Genomic DNA, 11,919 nt, shown 5'->3' with positions numbered 1-11,919 from the left:
GTCATCTAGTGAAGGCATCTAGTGAAGACTGCTCTTACCCGGGGCTTAACCTGCTCTATTTCTGGCTGGATTTTGTTGCCGTCGTTCTCGTCTGGTTGCTTTCTTGAAGTTGGTTTTGTTCTGACAGTTATGTATGTGGAAAATCCAGCTTCACGCCAATACACAGATGCATTTCGAATGTTGTTGGACATCAGGGCTAAGCTCGAGATAGCTCAGTGGGTAAAGTGCCAGCTTAGGGATCGGAGGTCCGTAGTTCGAACCAACCCCCCGGCATATAGACTGCTCCTGTCTAGGCTTGGGCATCCTGGCAGTATCCTATTTCTCGTGCCTCCTTCCGTTGGCATGACAGCTAGGTACCGAAAAGATGCTACGGCTTAACGATCAAGTTTTTGTGGAAGGAATCGCGTTTCAAAGGATCTGCCCTTAATAAGGGGACGCATCAAGAACTAGTCTTTTGGAAGTCATTAGGACCGCTGCGTTAGGCAATCTCCTGGTCCTTCAGGTATGAAGCGATTCCACTCTAGTAACCTCATGCCGGCAACTACCGCTTTAGCGAAATAACACTCGTTTGCAAACTAATTTGGTTTTGCGAGAGACCCACCTGCTGAATCTCTCGTTTTTGGTATTTCCAAACAACCCGATTTGCTTCACCAGGCCGCCGCATGGTACAGTCGCCACGATGTTCGAGATATCGCGATACATGTACTACTCATTTGGTTTTGCGAGGGACTCACCTGGAACCCACCTAAATCTCTTGTTTGTGATGTTTCCAGACCTACCTGTTGAGCCCCAAGAAGGGCGAAACCGGTCGTGGACTGTCGACGTATTTTCAGCAACCTTATGAGTAGTGCATCACGAACTGTCGCTTTTCTTTCAAACATTCGAATCGAGATCTGTGACTGAAGATTCGGACCACTCTGTCTAGACCTGAGCAACTTAGAACGTCTGCCTTAAAACAATCATACGATACACCGCATCGGGTGCCGCTCACTAACATCCGGAATGCCCTATTTGTTGCATATGGCAGAGTGAGTAAACGAAACTTCGTTGCCAATGACTCTTTCGATCCGTCTCACGAGTACCTTCCCGATTCCATCCGATGATGGCGTTTCGTTCCAGGGCAATTGTGGGTAACAAGAATACAACAGTCCTTACTGTGCGACGTTCACTACTTGCGATTTGGTCAGTTCCCTGTTTGAAATACCAGGTTACCCTATACAAATAAGGGGGTAGTCGCCTGGCCATTTCCGCGTGGTCACGGGACCATTATGCCAACCGAAAGGTTTGAATCAACCAGCAATTTTTGTTTCAAATCTTTTAGGTTGGGGCTAAGGAAGATAGAATAGCACTTGTACTTCTAGTTGCCTGTCCCGGCTGAGACGGCTGCGCCACTCAGTTCAAAATCGAGTAGTTTGCATGGAGCGGTACTGTCGTAAGATGGCGACGTTGATCGCGTCTGTTGACAACGGAAGGAATAGGAGTAACTTAATTCTAAGTTACAATTTTGTGTACACAGTTAACTCCCTGTCACTCTTGGGCTTTTCCCAAGTTCGTGGACACTGGAACGGTACGTGAAATGCTGTTCTTTCTGGCATTGACTTCTGACGCTGATCACTCTAAACCTGTGCCTTGTGGAAATGGGTTTAAGGACGTACTCGGCTTATATGTGGAAAGACTTCTTCTGGGGGGAGCTGACTTGGCTATGTGTTTCGAAGTCCTTTCGTCCCTAAGGGTTTCCACATAAGTGTGGTATGGCCAAAAAGAGAGACGCAAACCATCCACTCGTCCTAGACCATCCAGCTCCCTACCTTTGTATTTTACAGAAATCCTTCGTATACCCAAGATTGCAGTTTTTCGTAGACACCATGATGTATCTCCCACAATAAACGCAAGCACGTACAAGTAATTTCCTCAACTCCTGGACGATTAATTTTCTTGAAGTGAATCAGATGGCTCCGTTTTCTAGTCACTGGGGCTGGTATCCAAGAGCCGTTTTGTACTAGCTGCAAAACTCCAAGAATGGGGTAGCTCAGTATCTGGTTAAGTTTATTCGGCTCAGAGAGTAAAACCGACTATTCTACTTACAGGGGCCACATACACCCCATAGTGCAAACGAAACATAGCAGTGTTCACATGCCGTGTTCACCTCTAGCTCTTCATTGTTTGCGTGTTACGGAGGTTAGTTTGGATAAAAGAACAACAGGATGATCACGGTCAGTTGATACTCAGTCGAGATTTTGTCATATGCGGTCAAACTACATTAGTATACATTGACTTCGTGGTGGTACGGAATTCGACCGCCTGATTCTATTACCATCATTATTGACATCAGTGTCCAACACTGATGCTTCGTTGCCGTACAATTGATAGTTGTACATGGGCTGAGATACTACCAAGGCACCCACACCTAGACACGAGGACGATTAGGGTCCTCAACCAAAGCCTTTGGCTCGAAAGTCTGACCGCAAGGCAACGGTGCTTGGCGGGAAATGCAAATGCATTACCGTTTTTACGGAACAGGGGGCGAGATGGCTCAAGTGGTTAGAGCGCGAATTTACTGACCGGAAGGTCCGTGGTTCGAACCCGACCTCCGCCACTCGACTTCCCCTGTCTAGGCTTGGGCAACCTGACAGTATCCCATCCCTCGTGCTTCCTTCGGGTGGCATGGCAGCTAGGCACCGAAAGGGAGCTACATCTGAACGATTTATTTATTAATTATTTTTTACGGAACAAGCCGCCACACGTGTTCCAACCCCCAACCTGGAGGACCAGACAACTGTACTGGTCAGACCTCTAACCATTGACCAACCCGGTATGAGAAACTCTGTGAGTATCGCGCGGACACCCCTCAGTATAGCTCAATGGGTCGCCGAGATACACAAACCATTACACCACGGTAAGGTCCAGTCTCTTCGCGACAGATTCTATTATTGAGGGTACTGCAGCTTCCTGAATGTTCCACGGAAGACATCGTTTTTTCCAGTCAAACTTGCTTTCCTCTCACATGAGCCAGTTACTGTGAGACCATGCAGCGTCAACTGCGATATGAAATCATTCACCGGTAGCCGAATAGAAGTATGTTTTGCTTCCATCCGGAAGGTTGTGGGATGAAATCCCTTCAACGGTCAGTGAGATACGCACTGGTCATGACTCACAAGTGATGAGACAACTGTGCAGTGCCTGTCAATTTTTCAGCGTAGGTTGACTTCATCTGCAGAATGCTAACCGGGTATGAAACTTCGGACTCTTGACTTCACAGAGCTACTTCATACCCATCAGGGTTTTTTTCGCTTACATACTTCAGACTGCAAACGTGAACTCCAGGCGACAAGGGCTTCATCTTCCGATTAGTCAGTTGTCCTGTGAACAAGCAGCAGGTTCCATCGTCTGATCCACTCTACAGCTGCGATCCACACACACAATGTCCCTCCATGTTAGAAAATGTGTGAACTGTATTTGTGGCAGTTTGCAGAGTATGACGACCGAAGACGTTGCAATCTATGAATTATAGCTGGGAGGAGGGGCGAACAGCTCCGGTGGACAATCAAGAACCCTCTGTATGTCCACGCGAATACTCAGCCGATCCAGGGTCTACAACAGAACAGGTAACATCTTTATTGGCTCGAGTGGGAATATCGCTGGCATCCCCCAACAAATGAAACGATTAAGCGCTGCCAGGGACCGCCATGCTTTGCAGGACGTGTGCGTTATCATTCCCCAAATCTGTCGATCATGACGGCTCTTCTGAAAATGTAGTTTGAGACCTCCGTCAGCTCTACTGTACGTTTAGTTGGTACATTTATCGATATCTCTGTAGTGCACCATCTTGTTAGTTCCTGAATGGCTTGAGCTTTTGTAAAGCACCTCGTGTTTTGAGAGATGGTCCTTCCAGTGAAAATGACGATTTCACCACGCTATAGCACTTCACTAGCTGGATACATTGGTTGCCTGAGAACATCACAAACGAGAGATTCAGCTGGGTTCCAGGTGAGTCTCGAAAAACCAAGTTAGTTTGCAAATGAGCGTATATTCGCCAATTTCGTGCAATTTGGTTTCAAGTAGAACATAAGGTTGACGGAAACCCGGGGACTGCGCCTACCTGATGAGCCCCAAAAAGGGCGAAACCGGTCGTGGGCTGTCGACTAATTTTCAGCAATCTTATGAGTAGTACATTACAAAGATATACATTGGTCTCTTATTCGTGCCAACGATTTTCGAGGGTTGACTCGCGAAGAAGTTCTTTGTGATAAAAACCTCTCGGCGCTATCTGGATGAAATATAGTTATTGTGAAGGAACGTCCGTTTTCACCACGCGCCTAATGTAGTCTGGATAGGCAGGTGGCACTTTAGCGGCCTCGCATTTGGCGTAGTATGGCACATCACAAACGATGAAATATGTAGAACGTCGTCCGAAGAGTGAAGTTACGAAACTCTGTTCCTGTAAGTAAGGGTTGGAGTGTAGTGGTGTGGTCTTGGCAAGTCTCACTTCGGTTCATCCAAATGCTGCCTAAGTCGTCCAGCCATATCACCGCTTGAATTTGCCCTCCGTAAGGGTAATTCCAGAGTCCTTCAGAAACTCTTACGTTGAAGTAGATGGAAACCCCCATGTACAGTCCACTCTCAAACAATGGTCGCCCAGCCGTTCGATATACTTCCTTCTTTCGACTCGGTACGAGTAGATCCTCACGAATACTCAGTTATCTGTCTATCGGACAGAGCTGAATCACCAGGATAGCTATTATCTGCTATCCATCAATTGCTTGTGAAACCAGCATGGAAGAATAGTGCGATGGGACATGGGGCGCCTTCCACATTGATATCTGGAGGTGGCTAACTCCGAACTAATTAGTGGTTTGTTCCCTGGCCGGGTAACCGATCCTTACAATTACACATCACACACATTAACATGGGCAGATTACCACGTCACAAGAAGGTCACAAGAAGGTTCGTACAAACGGTTTGTGTCGACTGGTTGTTGGATCGTAAACGCTGCCTCTGTTGTTAGAAATAGCACACTACGTGATATGTGGATTTATAGAGTGCAGCTGATGTGAATAACCGAATCAGTTACCCCCGCTCTGTACCCCCGCTGTGTACCTATGAACGGTGTGTATAAATTTATACCTGCCTTGGTCATGCATGTGTAAATCCCAAAAAATAATCAGCAATCACTACCAGTTTAACACTACTAGTTTGATCATCTCTCGAAATGGGGTCTCTCTGTAATGCAGAAAACCCTTTTCCACAATCGGGAGACTTAAGCAATGACCCGCTTTTGTTTATTACTTTATTACTTTGCGTATACGTTCTATCCTACTGTGTTGCGACCCACACATTCGAGTTTAAGCACTTGAGCCATTTCTCATGCAGTACATGTAGTGTTTAGAATTGCCGACTGCACTTATCCCTCAGAGGACTATCTACAGTTGTAGTTCGATTTATAGCTTGCGTGTCTATAGTACTTTGTACAAGTAGTGTATTAGGCGGTGTACTTATCGGAAAAAGTTCTCTGTTGGAGGTTACATCCATCTGTCAGTTTATTGCGAGAGACCAATACGCCTTTCAGTTTAATCTACCGCGTATGACAAATAATGGCGAGGTGAATTAGGAACAACCATCACAGGTACGGGAAAACAAAAAAAGATGGAACAATATTGGTGCCCAGTTAGTAATGAAATCTACTCGAACCCTAGACAAGGACTATCCTTTTGCACTTTCAGAGGATGGTTTGTGTGTACGGATGACTGCATCTACTTAAGTCGTTGAAGATTCGAATCTTCACTGCGCACGGTTGACCATGCTTTATTCTCTGCGTTTTCAAACTGGACCTTTGGGTAACTGTGGTTATGCCTTAATTTATAGCTAGTCGGGTACAATGTTTCCCACAAATCGTCGTAGACCGGAATACCCCATATTTTACCGGGACTTGGAACGGCACAGACGATACATTCATGGTCACATTCCAAGTCCCATGCTGTTTGGTATGTCCCCCATCTTGCTGAATCATCTCCACTGAACCAAGTTCAGCAACTTTCGAAAAATTCCAAACAAACGTTAACGGAAGCAGAAATTTTACAGCTGCGTGGCCATGATGGTTTCAGTCTACTGGAGATCGCCGTCGAACGCTTCAATCCAACCGTCGCTACGGTGGCAAAAACTCTGAATGATTTGGAGTTGGACAACGCCCTTTCCATCCTAATTCCTTTTGGTAAGTGGACTTCCAATTGATTCAAAAGACCATATCTCTATGGTATGTCATGTGTGCCCCGACTTATTCCCTAAAACATTTGATACCACTGGTTCTCCTCGTTTGCTTACGTGGATGTAGTCAACGGTCTGTCACTGCTAAGCGAAAGTCGTGTATTGGATGTTATTATGTCCACCCGATAGGTCCCAAGAAGTGTGAAAGACTTCGCGTGAGTGGCATTGATCCTTTAGAATACATATATTGATCTTGTAATTAAGCGGCGTTTATTGCTTCTTCAGTGTGATATGTAGGCTCGTCTGTTTCATAGGCTTGCTATCATCCGGTACTGTGTTCGGATCTCACGGTGCCCCGGTTCACTAGATTCCTCTGAAGTGGATTTACAGCGGCAGCCTCAAAATAGATAGGCTTTTGACGTATTCCTAATGTTTTGATTCGGATAACTCGTTGTCCTCTGTTATCACCCAAAGTTCGATGTAGAGTCGAGATGGCTCAGTGGTTAGAGCTGACCGTAGTTCGAACCCAACCTCCGCATCTCGACTGTTTATATCTAGGTTTCGGCAACGTGGCAGTACCTCAGCCCTCTTACTTACTTCTGGTGACACGACAGCTAGGCATCGGAAGGGTTCTACAACCGAATGAAGATGAGAACAACCCATTAGTTATCGTACACCCATCTCTCCAGATAACGTATACTGTCGCTGTTCCCTTCACGGTTAGGCTTTACCAGATAAACCCAAGTATAGATTCGCTAGATATACAATGTTACTGATAATTAACAGGTTTCAACCTGCCACCACCAACGGACTATCGATTAGGTAAGTCACAGATGAATCATGTTAGGGTCAGCTGTTATACAGAGCGAAATATAGCTTCAGAACCGTGATTCTAGTTGTGCTAACCAGTTTGGAAGCAAACTGGCGAATTGTGAGTGGTCAAATCGCTTACATTAATTATCTATCAAGCCCTGCATGAAGTTTTCTCTTCGTCAGACCTTTGATCTAGGACATAATCAGACATTTTTCTTTGAACCGGGGCTCTTTCCTCATGTGCCTGTAAGATAGTTCTCAATCAAGGGGAAACACGGTTTGTGGCTGGACATCCGGTTACATTGTAGTTTTTGTCCCATGGAATTACCGAGATCCATGTGAGGATCGATACTTGAGTACGATGAAGGACTTAGCTGCCTATTAGTCGTGAATCAGTCTAAACAAACTATAGACTGATGAGCAACAGTAATACGTAACACCCTCATTGATTTCATAAAGAAAACTACTCACAATATTGCTGAAAACTCTTCGACAGCCCACGACCCGTTTCGGCCTTCTGGGGGCTCATCAGGTAGGCACAGTCCCCGAGTTTTCGTCAACCTTATGTTCTACTTGAACCCAAATTGCACTGTTTTCTAGTAATACACTCATTTGCAAATCAATTTGGTTTTCACGAGAGACTCAACTGAATCTCTCGTTTATGGTATTCTACAACTGACTGTGACGCACACAGGCCGCCTCGTGATTCAGTTGGCACGATATTTGAGATATTGTAGTATATTTTTCATAAAGATCGTGGGCTGTCAAAGAGTTTTCAGCAACCTTGTGAATAGTTTCCTTCATGAAAAATATACTGCGATATCTCGAATATCATGCCGACTGAATCATGAGGCGGCCACTGTGCAGCACATTCAGTTGTAGAATATTATAAGCGAGAGATTCGGTTAAGTCTCTCGTGAAAACCAAATTGATTTGCAAATGAGTGTATTCCTCGACCTTATTGATTCCTCTGAATTTATTGGTTGTCAAATGCTACCTTGTTGGGACTGCTGCATTGTTCTTTATGCCACATTCGCCGCAGGAACTCGCATTCTGCGTATGATTTCTACTGCACAACTCACACTAGCATCCATACACATATTCACTCTCTCTTGCAGTTTCCAGCTCCACTGAACGAGAAGCATTCAGGCGAGACATACAAGCGAGACGAATGCGGGCGTCAGAAGTCATTTTGAATCAGGATATGAACCGGAAATTGCCCGGGATACAAAATCCTTCATCATATGGTTAGTCGGATATCTGTTAATCATGCCTTTGCAATCTGACGCCTGTCTAAACGACACCTCCATCTTATGTGTCTCATAGTATACAAGGAAATTTTTTCTTGTTTATTTTGTTGAATTGACTGGCTTATCCTCCACTGTGGCGTCTAGAGTACACGAAAACCAGAGGATTTTTCTCTTGCGGTTTCCATAAAATTTGACATTCTTCAGGATTACCCTTTTTCTGTTGTTACTCTGGACATTCCGTTCGAACCATGTTGTTATCAGCAGAGTATTATCTCTGCATATAGGAGAGATGTTGGGTGCTGGACAGCAAGCATCATATCTCGTGGAGCAGTTTATCATACGTTTGTTTTTTTATGTCTTCGTGCATGTGAATGAATATCGGTGCCCCCAAATCCTTAAATTTTGGTTACGATTAAGTCAACGATGACGACATTTGCTATCAAGGTTTTCAGCTTCGATTCACCGATTCACTGAGAACACGTTTGGCCGGACTCTTCAGGTTGCGTTTCTCAAGGGAGACGCATGTGCTCGTAAGCCTGGGATTGATTGATCGTCAGGAACTTCGGCGAAGTCTGGCAATCCAAGGCGTCCCCACCAAATTCATGTCCTTTATGGAGGTACTCTATATGAACTCCTGTGGACGACAAGCTTTTGCGCGAGTTCCTCACGTCCAGTAGTGTAAGACAAGGCTATCCTTTCTTGTCTTTCCTCTTTAAGTTTGTCATTGATGTGCTGCTTGAAATTTCTCTGCCTGTCTCTGATACCTCGTGGGGCAAAATGTTCTCGAGAGGCTCCCTCACTAACATTGAGTGTTCGGACGATTTTGCTCTCTTGTTCAGATACTTCAAAAATGCAAGCCACTTTTAAAAAAACCTAAATAATTCTGTCATACCGTCTGGCATGCGCTTCACACCTTCGAGGTGTAAGGTGCTGCCATCAGACTGGATAGGATGAAACCCAAACCGCATGCTTGCAGACCAGCCGGTTGACTTGATGGAGAAATTTGTTTATCTGGGCAGGCGAATAAGTTCTGGCGGACTGGCTGGAGAGGAGATTACTTCTTGAGTAGGATGGGCCAAGGCAGCCTCTACCAACCTCCGACACCTATGGCGCCGACGTGACGTCAGTCCGTCTGTCAATGATACAGTGCGGTGCGATCCATGCTGCTTTATAGGTCAGAGACGTGGCCTCTACGTGCAGAGGAAGTATAACAGATGTCACTGCTTGACCATTGATGTCTCGGGAGCATTGATTGGGCCTGGTGGGAACGTCGGACTAGTAATACTGAGGTAAGCCAGATGGTCCACATGTAGTATAAAGTCATTCTTCTGCAGTGATTCGTCCCTGCCAGCTCACGTGACAAACGTGCAAGTATAGAACCATTCCCTTGACCGTTTTTCAAGGTCATCAGGGTGTCTCGCTTTTGCAGACCGTTGCGTGTTGTAGGCTGGACAGAGCAGACAGGAAAGTCCAAATATCGAATGACTTCATTTCGCGCACTCTTCAGACGTCTGTGTGTAACGTTCGTATTATTTTCAGTTTTTCTGAACAATGCTGTCGAGACTTGTGGGTCTACGGTGAACTATCGAACAAACGATTCTTTCAAAGTAAGTCTCGGACATTCGTCTTGATTCAACTGTTTATCAACCGATGAATTCATGGTAATCTCTTGTACACTTAGGTGTAAGTAAGACCAGATTCCTTGAATGCTGACTACGCTGCATTTTCTCAGTGTGTTTTCGCGTGCATTTCTTCCTCGCATAAATATCCTCCGTTCAAACGTATGAGGAACCGATGAACACCTGGAAATGACATATTGGGGAATTTGTAAACCCCACATTCCTTTTTTTTAATCAATCACAGTTACAGAGAACCATATCAACTGAGACATGAGGCGGCCTTTGTGCAGCACATTCATTTGAGAGGGAGAGAGTTTCATTTGAGTCTCTCTTCAACATTCAGTTTTCAAGTGAGTGTCGTTCGGCAACTGCGTACAATATGGTTTTCAAATAGAACAGAAACTTAGGGACTACACCCACCCGATGAGCCCCAAGGAGGATGAATCCGGCTATGGGCTGCCGAAGACTTTTTGACAACCTGATGAGCAGTGTGTTCCTCCAATGCTTCGTTTCAGTTTCAAAGCCTCTTGACTTTTAAATTATAGTGGCATTTTCCCTCTTCTTCAGAAACCACTGATGTTCTTCTAACTTGCAATAATAAATAATAATTGTTCCGCTGTAATACCCTTTCGGTGCCTAGCTGTCATGCCACCCGAAGGAAGCACGAGGGCTGAAATACTGCCAGGTCGCCCAAGCCTAGACAGGGGTAGTCGAGAGGCGAAGGTCGGGTTTGAACTATTAGTGCATAGGTGATGATATCCACATGCAAATCAGGTGTATGCACTAATAAGTCTTTACTGTGGTTGACAGTAGTTGGTTGCAACACGTATAAAAATAAATACAGTGCGAAGTGGGAGCGAGTAAAAAAAAAGGGGAACTTATCGTATGTGAAAGTCCCCTGGCGAAAGTCCGGATGGCGGGAACGTGTTTTCTCTGCAGTACGGCTGCTACACGTGTTCCATAGCTGTCCGTGGACATGGGAAGCGTGATTGACTTCCTTGCTCCCTGCGCGCGCGCGAGTCTGTGTCATGACTGGGTTCGGTTTCCCTTTAGGTAGGTCCCAGTGCATGCACGTGGGGGCGTCGGCACATGAGTTGTTGCTACGCTGACTAGGCGGTGCAAACAATCGATGTCCGATGGGTCAGCTTAATGTGACGTGCTTGTGAGTGTGAGAAAAAAGACATGCCTCGCGATCCAGTGAGCGACTGTGAGCTGGACAGTCAAGTATGTGGGTGACTGGGTGGCCACAGAACCACGAACCTTTCGGTCAGTAAATTTGCGATCTAACCACTGAGCCATTTCCAACTTTCTAACTTGTTCAGGCGATGGGTTCTTATTGCTTTTTGTAGCAGGGTCCTGAGTGGATTGTGTTTGGAAGCAAAAAGACGGAGACTGTAAGAATTTGGCTTGCGATAAACTGGTCGTTGTGACAAGGCATCAGAGTGCTATTTGCTAGTGCATCCAAAAAGACTTTTGACTCACCTTTAGATAACAAGTTGGCTTGGGTGAGTAGAGTTGACAACACCACACAAATGGCTAAAATATTTATTATTCGTTACCATAGAAATATCGTCACGATGGCATGTAGCATCCTATGCCTCAATATCTGTTTACCCAGCCTTTGCTTTGGTGTTACTTGACACTTAGACAACGCTCGGACAATTCAGCACCCCATTCGTTCAAAAGTAGTTTCTGTCGCAAGGTAAGTGTTTCCCGAACAAAGACGATATCGCTCGAGCATACTACATAGTCATGAACTGTTAGGCGGCGTATACATGCCACTAGGTTGTAGTTGGCACACCACTTCCATGCACCAGTCACTGCGCCGGGTGTACAGAGCAGTGTATTTTCGTCAGGATGATGCCAATTTTCTCCACGTTGTGACACAACATTAGGTTCTATGAAGCGACGACATATCACTCTGCCGTGTTTGCTTCACCGCCGTTTTTGTTGAAGTCGGTGATCCAAAAACCAACCCATTCATCGCTTCCTCTAATGGACTGGCGGATGAGACCTGTACTGTTTATATATATATA

The 11,919-nt window shown here is 45.5% G+C and overlaps 2 protein-coding genes across 2 annotated transcripts in view; one reads left to right on the top strand and one right to left on the bottom strand.

Annotated features, from left to right (window-relative positions):
* Nucleotides 1-11,919, bottom strand: part of T265_09347 (hypothetical protein) — a gene marked incomplete at both ends in the record, with an annotated part of 15,660 nt that overhangs the window by 3,555 nt on the left and 186 nt on the right. The window lies entirely within an intron of this gene.
* T265_09348 (hypothetical protein) lies at nucleotides 2,815-6,977 on the top strand (the record flags this gene model as incomplete). The annotated part of the gene is made up of 4 exons (XM_009175389.1): nucleotides 2,815-2,896; nucleotides 5,484-5,579; nucleotides 6,023-6,208; nucleotides 6,760-6,977. The coding sequence occupies 4 exons, from the start codon at nucleotides 2,815-2,817 to the stop codon at nucleotides 6,975-6,977; spliced, it is 582 nt and encodes a 193-aa protein (XP_009173653.1).

The sequence above is a fragment of the Opisthorchis viverrini genome (assembly GCF_000715545.1).
Source record: "Opisthorchis viverrini unplaced genomic scaffold opera_v5_277, whole genome shotgun sequence".
Lineage (NCBI taxonomy): Eukaryota > Metazoa > Platyhelminthes > Trematoda > Opisthorchiida > Opisthorchiidae > Opisthorchis > Opisthorchis viverrini.
Note: the sequence above shows the minus strand (reverse complement) of the source record. Positions and strands in the feature narration are given on the sequence as shown.